The following is a 14,462-nucleotide window of genomic DNA, read 5'->3' as shown; positions in this document are numbered from 1 at the left end:
CAATGGTTAAATATCACCATTCTCTTTCTCTTGTTTGCCAAATTAATAATCAAATACATGAACACTGAACACCAGGCTCATACCACTGCCAAAGCAGCAGCAGACGCACCAAGCTAGGAATGGCTGTGAGAACAGCTGTAGCAAGAAGTGTCTTGGAACATCTGGACTGGACAGAGCCCCTCAAACATGCCCAGAATCTCATCTCTCCCAGACTTGCTGCCCTAGCATGGAAGAGGAGTGCCTGTCTCCTGGGGAGAGGGAAGAAAGAAACCTGGGCAGGGCCGTTTTCCACCCTCTGGACCTAGCACATAGTACCAATGGTCCGTTCCCCCTCTGGAACAGCAACCTTCTCCTGCTGCCAGCTAATGAAGTTAGTGCTGTGGTGGTAGCAGTCTGGTGCAACAGCAAAGGCTCAGGGATCTAATCTTATTGATGATACATGAGAGGTTCTGGTTACAGGTAAACCTAAGATAATTTGTTTTAACCTTGTCGTTTACTAAACATAGGAAATTACACTAAAAGACTACATTAGAAGAAAGCTTTTAACTGTATTAGTACCCGCTTGGGCATTATACAGGAAACAGCTTTTAATTACATGATCATATACTTTTTCTAGACTACACCGGCCTCCTTCAGTGCAGTGCGTAGGGGAGAAAGAGAGGGTAGAATTAAGGTTGTTTGGTGATCATAAACATGGAATTTTTTAACTTTTGAGTTCTTGACTTTGCAACCTTCAAAACATCCTTTTAACACAGAACACGTACAACCCCCTCCGCCCCCACTAGTTGGTAGAGGTTTAGTCAGAGGTACCACAAAGACCATTTTCAAGTTTAGAAATAGTTCTTGTGGAAGAGTTTGTATACTCAACATATATTTTTATGTTAATGAATTCAAAATGATGAAATTTATACTATGCAGTGCTGTTGTAGTGAATGGCGCTCTAAGCAGGCAGAGTACCCAGAGCAGAATGAGCCAGAGTTCAGGCCACCAAACCCTCTGCAAACACATCTTGGAGAAGGTTTATTTTATTCTCATGGAATTTTTTTCCTTTTCCCTCTGGATCTGCAGAAAGAGCTTTTCTTTCAATGAGACGACTGGAATGTGGCGCCTTTTTCTTGCATATGACTCATCTCGTCTGATTGGCCACAGCTCAAAACGGCTCACATTCCACTGTGAGATTACCTGTCTGCATCCAATTGCATGCGCTGTTTCTCTTCCCACTCCTCATCTCCTATTTGCAGCTGCTGTAATTGTAGCTGACACCAGAGTGCCTGCTGGCACCAGCAAGCCAGTTGAATGGGAATGTCAATCATTAACCAACTGCCCCAGCCTTGGGCTTTCACTAGAGCAAATAGACTGTCCACAGACTAGAGCGCTCACTCCCCTTCCCCTCTCTCCACTTTCCTAAATCACCTATAGAAACCCCTTCTGCAGACACACCCTAAACCAATCAGCCCTTCCCTACACACACTCAGCGTGATTTCCTCCTCAGATTGCACAGGCTGACGCAATCAATTACTTACCTGGTGCTCAAAGTGATACGGCACTGGGGGAGTCTGTGGATACCCCTCTTAATGCAAATATCTTATGCAACAATCCTTCACATACCCGTGTGATATCCTTCACTACTAGCCAACATTTCTCTGAACACTACAGTCATATTTGCTTCACAGAAATGCCTGAGGAGATAGGCCGAGTTGGAAATCCATCTGTGACATTATTGACATAAACTGGGACCATATAGATCATTGTTGCAACCAAGGTCCTGTAGTGGCACCCAAATCTTGTATAAAGGGCATCAAATGGGATGTCTAAGACAAGGGTATGGTTTACTGGTTATGAGTATGCTGTCTATATGTGTGTATCAGTTTTGTACTTGAAGTTATGAATATTGGCTCTATACTGTCTGTATGGCAAACTTATGCTATGCTTCTGGGTGACATCCCAGACAAGCTGGGATTAGCTCTGCCTAGCCTGCTTGATGGCCCATTAAGGACCATCAGCTATACAATGGACCCATTGAGAGAAGGCAAATATGCCTTGAGACTCAGCAAAGTATGCAGGGACTGGCCCATGTGACTCCAGGCTCCATTTTGCTGTAATTTTCCACAGTAAGAACAAAGAGGTGTTCTTACACCTGGAAAAGACTATATAAGGCTGATGCCTCATCTCCATTTTGTCTTCAATCCTGCTTCTTATCTCTGGAGGGACTTTGCTACAAACTGAAGCTCTGAACAAAGGACTGAGGACCCATCCCAGCTGGGGATGTACTCCAGAGACTTGATTTGAACCTGCAGTTTATTCCATCACTGCTACAAGCCGGAACCAAGAACTTTGCCATTACTGTATGTAATTGATTCCATTTAACCAATTCTAACTCTCATCTCTATCTTTTTCCTTTTATGAATAAATCTTTAGATTTTAGATTCTAAAGGATTGGCAACAGCGTGATTTGTGGGTAAGATCTGATTTGTATATTGACCTGGGTCTGGGGCTTGGTCCTTTGGGATCAGGAGAACCTTTTTTCTTTTATTTGGGTATTGGTTTTCATAACCATTTGTCCCCATAATGAGTGGTACTGGTGGTGATACTGGGAAACTGGAGTGTCTAAGGAAATTAAGTATGAGACTTGCGGTTAGCCAGTGGGGTGAGACCGAAGTCCTCTTAGTCTGGCTGGTTTGGTTGGCCTTAGAGGTGGAAAAACCCCAGCCTTGGGCTGTAACTGCCCTGTTTGAGCAATTTGTCCTGAGTTGGCACTCTCAGTTGGGTTCCACCAGAACCGCATCGTCACACCAGCTCTTCACAATTCATGATGTTCCTGGAACCACTTTCTCTGGCTTCCCCATTACCTCAGCCCTCAGAACCCTCCCCATAGCACAGACTTCCCCTCTTCAGCTGCTTCCCCTTACACACCTCAGAAACTTCCCCAACTAGTCCCTACTTCCCTCTTCCAATGCTAAAAACGTGCACACCCAAAGCTCCCCCTTTCGGTCCCTGCTCTGAAACCTCCCCTCTGTTCTCTAAGCTTTCCCTGCCCACTGTCCAGAGCCTCTAAAACAGACATCCCCTGCTCCTGCTCCTCCCCATCCTCTGCCTCCCACAGGTCAGAACCCTTCTCTCCCCCAGCCTCATCTGCCCAGAAATGTGAATGGTTTTATGACCACATGACTGAGTGCCTCTACTTATACAATTCTCCTTCAGATACACACAACCCAAAGGCAGGAATCATCATGTGGGGGTAGGCGGGGATATGTTCTATTTTATGCTGAATTTTGAAGAATCAAATCAGCCCCTTTCTCTGCCTCTCCTGCTGCCTTTCCACCCCAACCTCTGTCCCTTCCACATTAAGACTATTCTGAAAAAGACTCACTTCTTCATGAGCCACAGTAGCTTCATAGTCTTACCATAAATCACAACTTCTCCAACAGCCCCTTTCCTGGGTGCAGCTATGGGAGACTGTGTGGTCCCCAGTACAGAGCACTGGACTAGGAGACTAAAGACATTGCTGCTTTTGCCAGCTCTGTCACTGAATCAGCATGTGTCCTTAGCCAGGTCACTTCACCGCTCTGTGGCTCAGTTTTCCCAGCTGTGAAATGGGGGAGAGAATGCTTACCTATCTGTGTAAAGTGCTTCAAGCTGCACAGATGGAAAGTACTAGGTCAGTCCTAAGATTATTTTAACAGGTTCTGGGTATATACAAGCTTAGCAAGGAGAGGAATAGAGACAAGAGGAGCTTTGGGGTTTTGCTGTTTATCACATATCAAAGAAAGGTTCAAATTTTATTCTACTTATTTTTTTGTTTTGGGAGTGTGAGAACTAGCATATTTCCCACCCTCACTTTTTGCGGGTAAATTCTTTCAAATACCAGTTCAGGTGGGGCTGTAACCTGAACTTCACCTCTCCCTCCCCACAATGGTGGAGGGGAAACCAGGGGTGACTTTTAAGGTCAGGGAGGGGAGAACTGAGGAATAGGGAGAAAGTCTCAATTTGGAGGTGGGAGGGGGAGAAAGATTCCAATCTAGTGACAGCCTCACATAGTATCATGCTTCAGGTCCTCCTAAGGTCTTGCCCAGTTCTTCAGCAGAGACAAAGTAAGGAGCTGATATTTTGAAATGTAAAAAAGCAAAATGAGGAGGAAAAACTTTAAGCAGGTGAGGCTGTCACATCAGAAAGGAGCCTTTTTGATTTCTTTTATTTCTTTTCCTTGCTCCTCATTTTTATAGCTGGTTGTGAATTTGTTGTCAGATAAGAAAAGGAAATTTAAAAATGAAATGGCTAGTAGCTAACTGAAGGAAGGCATCACAGCTGGGATCAGACATTAACAGGTCAAGCACCACCATTTTGAGACATCAACATGTCAAGCACCAGGTCTGGCAATGCTTCACAAGCCGAAACCATCAATGTAAATCATATCTGTCAGTACCTTCTTTTCAGAGGAAACACTGGGTCACTGGTGAATCCCGCTGCTCTTTCCTTCCTCCTCATTCTTGGTTCAGATGCTTTTTCTCTGCAGGAGCACTGGGCACACTGCTACCCTGCGGCCAGATGACATTATTTACTTATACAGTCCTACAAGGATGGCAGGTGCTTTACAGACAAAGACCCAGTCCCTGCCCCAAAGTGTTTACAAACTAAGTTTTTAGATATAATGAGACAAATGGGAATAAGGGAGAGGGAGACAGGGTATAAAAGAAAGGTCATCCAGCCAGTAAGATTTGTTATGTTCACATGGTGATTCTTGCATACAACAGAGCTCTCCTTCAGCTGAACTGCTGGACACACCAAAGTTGATGGGGTCTGGGGTGTGTGGGGGCAGAGGGGCAGAAGAGTCATGCGAGTCTTTGTTTAGAGAGTTGGCCTTTGGACCTATGTAAATAAATCTCAACTTTCTCTCTCTCTCTCTCTCTCTCTCTTTTGTTTTTGTTTTTTTAATTAAATTAAATTAAATTTCTAATGATTTTTAGGATCCGGGCTTTTTAGGAGACTGTAAGTGGGGTCTGTTCTGTTCCTGTACCTTAAAAGGAAAGTCCATCTGAGTTCTGCTTCCTACTGCAAGCTGGTTTAAAACAATTTTAAGGAAGTACTTCTTCCGACAACACAGAGTGAACCTGTGGAACTCATTGACATGGGATGTTGTGAAAGCCAAAAGAGTAACTGGGTTCTAAAAGAATTAGATAAGTTCATGGAGAACAGGTCCATCTGTGGCTACTAGCCAAGATGGTCAGGGACAGAACCCCGTGCTCCAGGTACCCCTAAGCCTCCAACTACCAGAGTCTGGGACTCGATGACGGGATGGATTGCTCAAAATTGCCCTCTTCTGTTCATTCCCTCCTAAGCATCTGGAACGGGCCACTGTCAGAGCCAAGCTAGAGAGCCCATTGGTCTGACACAGGATGGCTGTTCTTACGTAATGAAGCATAAGATTAGATGAGACTACATATGCATGTAGGCTATTTGTTGTTTTGAAATAGTTTTTCTAATAGTTTGTTCCAGGCACTAAATAAAAATATTGTCTTTTAAGGAGGCTGTTGGTGACCGTCACTGGTCACAGGTTTCCCAAGGGAAGAAAAGCAGGTCCCCAAAACCCAGTTGAATCTGCTGGGTGATAAGCACTTACCCTCATATAAACTAGCCTGACCTAGACCTTGGTTTAAGACATGGACAATTGCAAGATCACACCCCAAGACAGGTGAGGGCAAAAGGCCCAAGACCTGGGCTGGGTGCACTCAGAGAGACAAGAGATGAGCAACTAGTCCTATAACCACGACAGGAAATAAGAATCAGCACAGCATGAGGGCAAGCTCTATTGCCAAAGTAAGAGGTCCAGTGGAGAACCTTCTGAATGTACACCTACACTGCCTGTTCCTAAACCCTAATTCACTCTTTGGGATTGTTACAGACACGTCAATCTGTGCAGTGAGAAGTAAGTAAGTTGTAATGACTCTATGCAGTCACGAGATGGCAGCAGATGTGACAGTGCTCAGTGCTGTGGAAGAGGCTCACAAAGAGGTGCTCAGAAGTTGCAATAAGCCTGGAGGACACAAAATGAAAATTCTTCCCAGAAAGCCCAACCTGGACATCAAGCAGTGAATTAAGAGGTAAAGTTAAAAAGGGATCTTCAGGCAGTGAGAACTCCCTAAGCACCTTTGAGCTCTACGTTGGGTTTGCAAAAGCAGGTGAAGACTACTGAGTTCTACAACTTTTTCCTAACAGTATTGCCAACCTCAAGTATTTAAGAAGTCAGTCACGAGAATGGCTAAAAATCAGATTTTTAATTTGCTTTCTTAGGTTTGAGCTGTCCAGGTGCATTTGAGTTAAATTTTTAAAGCTTTTCTCCACTACACCAAAGACTGCAACCTTAAAAATAATAAAAATAGTAATAAATAAACGATTTTCATTCAATCACATGGATCTGGAATCCTGGGCTTTAAGAAACACACCAGATATAGCAAGACTAAAGATAAAATTTGAGCTGGAGCCCTTCGTAGAGGGACAGACCCCTGGTCACCTCGTTTCCCATTCCTGATCACGGCAATCACCTTCCGTCCCATATATCACTCCCCACCATATGACAGCTTCTTATTTGGTAAAGGAATAAGGTGTGGGAGGAAGGGGAGTATTTAGGTAACTTTAGCTGTCTAAGTTCTGAAAAGTGCTGTGTATCTCCTCCTCCACCTGGCCTGGTCCCCGCCCCCTTCTGATCATGTGACTGCACTACCTTGCCAGCTAATCGTCTTTTCCTCCTTTCCCTTGCACAGTCCCGTTCTCCCCACAGCATTCCCCTCCCCTTCCCATTGGCAGCGCCTGGTTCTTCCCCTTCTATGCATCAGTGATCTCTACTGGAGAAAGCTGTGCTAACTTATTCATGTTTTCTTCGGTCTTTAACAGACACCTAAATCCCCACCACTCCCACCCCTCTTAATCTTTTTTAAAAAACTGCCTAGATGCCGTGAGAACAAACCAGAGTATGAGAACCACTCATAGAACTCTCAGATTCTCAGACTGACCAGAGAGTTAGAACTCTCAGACTGACCGGAGAGTCATGCATCTGCAGCCCAAAAGAGACTTTCTTCCTTTGGAACCTTTCCCCTGTTAAGGACGACTCATTAACCAGGCTGAAGCTGCCCGCAGTATAGCTGAGAATCCATCATCCCCTCTGCCTCCTGAGCTTCCCCTTCCTCTCCCTCCCACTATTCATAACCCTAGGGTTACCATATTTCAACAATCAAAAAAGAGGACGGGAGGAGCCCCGCCCTAGCCCCACCCCTGTCCTGCCCTAGCCCCGCCCCTGTCCCTTCCACTCCCTCCCACTTCCTGCCCCCTCAGAACCTCCAACCCTTCCCCCCTGATTGCCCCCTCCTGTGACCCCTGCCCCTAACTGCCCCCCAGGACTCAACCCCTACCTAAGCCTCCCTGCTCCTTGCCCCTTGACTGCCCCTCCTGAGACCTTCCCCACATCCTAACCGGCCCCCTAGGACTCTACCCCCTACCTGTCCCCTGACTGTCCCAACCCTTATCCACACCCCCACCCCCAGACCGACCCCTGGGACTCCCACGCCCCATCCAACCACTCTCCACCCCCTGACAGCCCCCCCAAAACTCCCGACCCATCTAAACCCCTCTGCTCCCTGTCCCCTGACTGCTCCGATCCCTCTCCCCACTCCTGCCCCCTGACAGCCCCCCCCCAGAACTCCCAAACACCCCCCCCGCTCCTTGTCCCCTGACTGCCCCCTCCTGGGACCCCTGCTCCTAACTGCCCTCCAGAACCCCACCCCCTACCTAAGCCTCCCTGTGCCTTGTCCCCTAACTGCCCCCTCCTGAGACCCCCCCACCTGTACTCTGCCCAAAACCTTACACCCCCAACCCCCAGACAGCCCCCCCCGAACTCCTGACCCATCCAACCCTCCCCCTGCTCCCTGTCTCTTGACTACCCCCCCCCCCAGAACCTCCCTGCCGCTTCTATGACCCCCTGGCCCCCTTACTGTGCTGCAGAGCAGCGCGCTCGACAGCGGGGGAGGGGAGCAGGGTCGGAGCTCCAGACGGCCGGAGGCCGAGGTGACGGCCAGCGATCTGTGAATGCAGGGCGGGGGGAGGGAGGGAGAGGGAGGAGGGGAGTGGTGTCAAGTTGCAGGAGAGAGGAGGGGGGAAGTGGAGGAAGGGCTTTGGCTGCCGGAGCCCCATGCGAGTGGCACCATCTGGCCGGCTGCCCTGTAAGCCCCGCACGCTCTGCATGGGTGGGGGAAGTCCGGACATTGACAAATTCCCCCCGGACGCTATTTTTAACTGAAAAAAGCCGGATATGTCCGGGGGAATCCGGACGAATGGTAACCCTACATAACACCCCCCCCTCCCCCCGCACCACCACCACACGCAGCCCCTGCAGATGCTGCCCAGGGTGCTCTCTTTACATCCTCTCCTGTCCTGACTTCCCTCCTCTGTCCAGACTCATTCTGCTGACATGCTGGCTAGCTTCAAGCACCAGCCCTTTCTTTTCCCATGTTCCCTTGCTTTAAGGCCCAGCCATAGCTTTGTTCCTTCCCCACTCTCCAGTGCCTCCCCCTCCTTTGTCCTGTCCCCCCCTGGGAGCATGGCCTCCTCTCCCTGCTGGGCTAAATATCCCTTTATCATCTACTCCCAATGCCCTACTCCAAACTCCTTCCTGCAACTGTGATGCAAGGGAGTCAAGGCACGTGGAGAAACCAATTGTGGTCAGAGCAGAACATTACGGAAAGAAGGGAAGTTAGTTGCTGGGAATGGAGAAGGGGTGAGGGGAGGAGAACACAAGGTTCCCCTTCCTCTTACATTTTCTCTTTCTAGGAAAAGCCCCAAGATCCTGTTAGTGCCAGTTAACAGATTTCCCGTTACTGATGGTTCATGGCTTAGGGCCTGCTCTTGGCTCCAGTCCCTCAGGGTGGCTACTGGCCCTGCTGCAGCCTCTGGGTTTACCTCCAAGAACGTTTAGGTTCAAGTCCCCACGTCTTACAGAAGCTTGTTATAGGGGTCACCAGTGGCTGCTACTTTGCTGGTTCCTCTCAGTGTTCTTTCTCTATCACTGTATTTGCAGCACCTCTCAGAGGAGAGCGCACTGCAAAGTTAATTCCTGCTTTATCTAGTCCCTCTCGCAGATCATTCAAGACTCCCAGCATCATAAAATCCAGCACAGCCCTGCAGGCCTTCTAAGAAACAGTCTTCGAGCTCGTGGCATTAGAAGCAATGACAAACAATACGCATAATACAAAGATGTGAGAAAATACAAAACTTGCGTTTTATTGTGCAAATCCACACAGCTAGAATTTAACAGTCTCAGATAAATACCTACTGCATTCTATATACAACTACGCTTATTGGCTCATTTATTCAAACATAAAAAAATATTTAAAAAGTTATTTCGAGGGCTTTTTTTTTTTTTTTGGTATAAAACATGGCAAGTTGCACGTAATGTGATTCATGTGGCAGTCTATGTTACAAGTACAGCTAGACACCAGTTTCACACATCCAAACCCAGCACTGTTTGCATTTCACTATTGTTAGGCAAAACTCTCCCAACACCAGGCATTCATCTGACCAAGAGGGCTCTAAAGAGAGGAAGCTAAATACGAAAATGGCATCTCTGCTTTTCTAACCAATATTAGTCTAATCTGCCTAGATTTCCAGGTCAAAATTGCCCTCTTTGATTTTAGAACTCCCACTATTTGCTCCAAATGAACTCTTTTCTGCATGCCTCTCCATTCATCTAACAGTGGCTACCTCTTTTTCTTTTCTCTTAATCTGGCCACAGCTGCTCTACCTTGGGAAAGAGGGAGGACAGGCTGGGAGAGGTGTTCTAGTTGTGTCTGAACTCTTTAAGAGACAGGAATTTATTATTTAAAAAAAAGAATTAGGTCAGTATAGCAACAACGAAACCCCATTAAATTTTTCCATCTGCCTGAGATAGCAGGAACCAAGTAAGCTAAAGATTAGAGTGTAAAAGGGGAGATAATTACTTTTAAATGTAAATTTCCATGAAACAGGTGTCTCAGCTGGAGATGGGTGAAACTTTTCAACTGAAAATGGCAAAAAAATGAAGATTCAGCGACACCAAAACTTTTGGTGAATTTGAGTCAATTGTTTTCATTGGGAAAAAATAGTAAAAACATGGTTTCCAAAAACCGAAACATTCTGATGTCTCCAATTGAAAAAACTTTTTCTTTAAAATTTACTTTAAACGTGATTTAAAGAATTAAATGTTGAAGTGTTCAGCCAAAACATTTCGTTAGAATCAAAAATGAAACATAACTTAGATTTGCTGAAAAATTTGAAAAAAAAAAATGTTTTCAGTTCAACCCAAATAATTGTTTTTTTCAATGTTTTGGAATTTCCAGCAAACCGAGAAATCCATAATTCACTCAGCTCTAGCCACAGCTATTCCTTGGGGAGGATGGCGAGAAGGAAAGGCATGTGGCCTGGTTTTGTTCACCTGCATGTTTTCCGTCTCCAAGCTCATGTCAAACAGATTCTCTGAAAGATACCTTTTACATACCATAAATGGATGGGAGGGGGAAATGAAGCCACCACCTCTTCTCCCTCCCCCTATTTATAGCTCTTTTTGTGTCAAAGTCATGTTGTAAATAGCTCCTCTCCCAAAGGTACTGCACAATGCTTTGAAAAAGTTCTTCTTTGGGGCTGGTTTGAATGCTGAGTTAGTGACATTGGTTTCTCTGCTTTTTCATTTGCAGCAATGAAAGTTTACCTTTTCTCTAATTTTTAAAAACCGAGTCATCAATCTCTTCAATCCCTTCCATAAATGAATGATTCAGATTGCCTTCCTCGTTCTTTTCTTTTCCTTCTGAAAATATTGATCTGGATACCCGTGTATCTCTTTGATTCTTCTTTGAAAACAATTGTTTTGAAAAGAATTTTCTTTTGCGCGGAGAAGTTCCTGGGGTTTGCCGCTGTAAGAGCAAGTGACACAGTTATGTGGTACTAAAGGTAAAGGTTTAAATTATCAGAGAGGGAAAAGCAATGGGGGAAAACACTAGCATAAGGATCAACTGAACAAAACTCCTAGAAGCCAGTACCAGAAATTAGAACTAACACATTAAAAAGGCAATGGGTATAAACGAGACAAATTAAGGAACAAATCAGTAGGCCGGTGGTGCTTAAAAGACATGAAAGTGTTATAACTGCATGTCTGGATGCCACTAGTCATATTATTCTCCTTCACATCCATGTGACCAAAAGGGAAGAACAGACAGTTTTTGGGAAAAGCATCTGCGTGATGCTGCATTTTGAAGAATCTGATCTCTGCACTGATTCAACCCATCCCTTCCCTCTATCCCCAGTACCTTTTCCCAGCTCATTCCCTTTTTAAAGTAAAATATTGGTGAGGATATTACTTCAAGTGTCAGATAATTCTATCAGGAATCACTACTTCTCAAACAACTGATTTCCTGGCTACTGATTCATAGATTCCAAGGCCAGAAGGAACCACTGTGATCAGCTAATCTCACCTTCTTTTATAACACAGGCCATAGAATTCCCCCAAAGTTATTCCTAGATCATATCTTTTAGAAAAACATCTCATCTTGATTTGAAAATTGACAGTGAAGGAGTTTCCATCACATCACTTGGAAAACTGTTCCATTGGTTAATTATCCTCTCTGTTAAAAATGCACATGTTATTTCTAGCATGAATTTGTCTGGCTTCAACTTTCAGACATAGGATCTTGTTACAACTTTTTCTGCTAGACTGAAAAGTCCATTATCAAATATTTGTTCCCCATGTCGGTACCTGGATTGTGATCAAGTCACCCTTTACCTTTCTCTTTGTTAAGCTAAACAGATTCAATTCCTTGAATTTATCTCTATAGCCCATGTTTTCCAATCCTTTAATCATTCTTGTGGCTCTTCTCTGAATCCTCACTAATTTATCAACATCCTTCTTCAATTGTGGGCACCCAGAACTGGACATACTATTCCAGCAGGGGTCGCACCAGTGCTAAATACAGAGGTGATATAACCTCCCTCCTCCTACTCAATATAGGAGCAACACGGGCCAATGAACTAGGAGTTGTGAGACCTAGCATCTATCACCAGCACTGCCACTGACTCACTCTGAGACCATGAGCAAGTCAATTCAATGCACTCTACCTCAATTTTCCATACTTTCAAAGAGGGATAATAATGTGCCCCTCTAGCAGTGTAAACGGAGAAGAAGTGGCCTCCGGAGAATACTCCCAACAGGTTTCCATAAGAGGGCAGGCCAGGGAGGGAGGAAATATAACCAGAGCTCACTACATCTATTCACTGACTTCCAGGATAGGCTCCACATTTCCCAAAATGTAGGAAATGAAAAAGTGACCTGAAGCCACCTTCTCCCACTCCCTACTTCTGACACAAATACAGAAGCAGAGTAATTGAGAATGGGGCTTCATCCCGTCTCTGCCATCTCTCTCCCTCCACCTCTGCCCCTTCCTTACACACATTTGCCTGAAACCCTCTCCCCACCCTCAATTATCCTTCTTTTATCGTAAATTGAGACAGACCCATGATTCTTTGGGTTGCAGGAACGGGTTTTGGGTTGTACTAGATACTGCCTATGGGAGGCAACAAGATTCACTGGCCACTGCACTAGAATAGGAATCATCAGATCAGGCTTCAACTGCCAGCAAAGCCACCACCTTGCCAGCTGACTCTGAGCAAGGCATTTAACATCCCTCCGCCTCAGTAGTCCCAAGTGTAAAATGGAGGCAATGTTTACTCACCTATATGTAGCACTTTGTGAGCTATGGGTGAGAAGCACTAGGTAAGTGGTAAATGATTATTAAAGCAGGTTCTGGGACTACACAGGTGATAAAAGCAGTGCTTCAGTTGTGCCAGGGCTGAGCCCCGGCACCTCATGGCTTGTCAGTTCAGAGCCTCGGCACCTGTGGGTTTGCCACATCAGTTAGGAAAGAAAAAAATTGCTTGAGCTCTGGCACCTCTTTCCTTGCAAATTAAGCACTGGATAGAAGTGAAGAGCAAAGCCAAACCAGAACCACTTTAAGGTTTTGTGCTGTGCCACCCCTTTATGACACGGTCTGAACGTCCATTGTCTTTAAAAGAAAGGCTTCCATTCCTGTTCATTTTCACACTGAAATCTCACCACTATCTTGCCTTCCCTCTTCCATATTGTTACTGCAGGTCGTCAGTGAGTTCTTTGGGGGGCCTGAATGGTGATGTCACCTGAGACGTTGCATGAGCTTTGATTCTCCCTTCACTCAACTGAGCTGGAGAGGGCTGATGCTTAAGGAAGCACAGAGGAATAGGAGGGAGAGCTGAACATCAGGTCAGAGCTTCTTGGAGCACCAATATTCAGATCCTCCAAATCTCTTGCCAGAGTCCTGCACAAAAGCTGTACCTTATTTTTGTTTTGTTTTTCTTTTCACTTTCAAAGTCTTTAGTGTCTATCTGGACAGATAAGGAAGTCAATTAGCCTACAAAAGAAAGTCAATGTAATGTTTAAGTGTCTCTCTTAAGGAGGACATCCAATGTCTGTATTGTAGCTGTGTCAGCAGTGCTTAATTTGTAAGGAAAGCAATTTTTTTAAGTTTCATAACTGACATTGCAACCTCAGAGGTACCGGGGCTGTGAACTAGAGGTGCCCATGTTCAGCCCTGGCACAAGTTAAGCACGGTGTGGCAGACCTCAACTCCCTAGCATTAGGCATTGCTAGGTTGCTTGCCTCATATAAGATATGAATGCAAATTGCCTATATATGATTTTCTGTTACCTCATTTTGATAGGAAACACTCTGCTGGCTCTTAGGTGTTGGCTGGTGCTGGTATCTGTCTCCGTCATCTTGGTTCAAATTCTTTTTCTCCGCAGGAGTGCAGGGTATGCTGCTACTCGGTCTGTGATATAAATATTCAATATTTATACAATGCCCAACAGTGTGCTAGACATTTTACAGAAATATGGTCCCTGCACCAAAATAATTTAATGTCTATTTAGATAAGAGGAGACAAGTGACAATGACTATAATCAGCTAAGACACTGAGAGGGGAGACAGATCACAAAAGAAAGGTCCTGAGGTGACTAATGCTTATGTTGACATCCTGGTTGCTCACGGGTATGGGTATAGGTCTGTTGGGCAGACCTGGCCTAAGTCTCATTAAAAAGGCACCGAGAAGCCTAAACCCATTGACTGTTAATGGGATATTTGCTTCTAAATGCCTAAATCGTTTTTCAAAATGAGACAAGCTCAAAAATCGGTTAGGCCTGCAATACTATGTGTAATAACATGTAAATGCCTATAAAAATCTGGGACAGACACCAAGGTTTGTTTTCAAGATCTGAAGACATTCAGGTGACAGGTGCTACATTATAGATTGAGAACATCATCTCTGAAAGAAGATCAGAGAGGAAAGGAATTGTTTGTATGTGTGAACTGAAGTTTGTAAGTGTAAATGTTATGTGGAAACTTAACGTTGTAACATGGTGTT

At 45.2% G+C, this 14,462-nt stretch overlaps 1 protein-coding gene and 1 long non-coding RNA gene across 4 annotated transcripts in view; one reads left to right on the top strand and one right to left on the bottom strand.

Annotated features, from left to right (window-relative positions):
• The window catches only part of LOC112060578 (nectin-1-like), a 46,622-nt gene that overhangs the window by 20,897 nt on the left and 11,263 nt on the right, over positions 1–14,462 (bottom strand). The window contains exons 5-6 of one of the 3 annotated variants that reach the window (XM_065588814.1): positions 13,751–13,871; positions 9,244–10,931 (exon numbers count right to left, since the gene is read on the bottom strand). The exons of the other annotated variants lie outside the window; for them this stretch is intronic. Coding sequence (XP_065444886.1) covers positions 10,737–10,931; positions 13,751–13,871 — 316 coding nt within the window. The 3' untranslated portion in view covers positions 9,244–10,736. Of the gene's footprint in view, positions 1–9,243; positions 10,932–13,750; positions 13,872–14,462 lie in introns of those variants that run through there. 3 annotated transcript variants of the gene reach the window in all.
• Positions 1,789–13,757, top strand: LOC135982400 (uncharacterized). Its single transcript, XR_010599746.1, has 3 exons — positions 1,789–2,345; positions 5,900–6,098; positions 13,162–13,757. It is a non-coding gene; the product is annotated as an uncharacterized LOC135982400 (long non-coding RNA).

This window comes from Chrysemys picta, chromosome 1 (genome assembly GCF_011386835.1).
Source record: "Chrysemys picta bellii isolate R12L10 chromosome 1, ASM1138683v2, whole genome shotgun sequence".
Taxonomy (NCBI): Eukaryota; Metazoa; Chordata; order Testudines; family Emydidae; genus Chrysemys; species Chrysemys picta.
The sequence above is the reverse complement of the archived record's forward strand: the minus strand, read 5'-3'. Positions and strand labels throughout refer to the sequence as shown.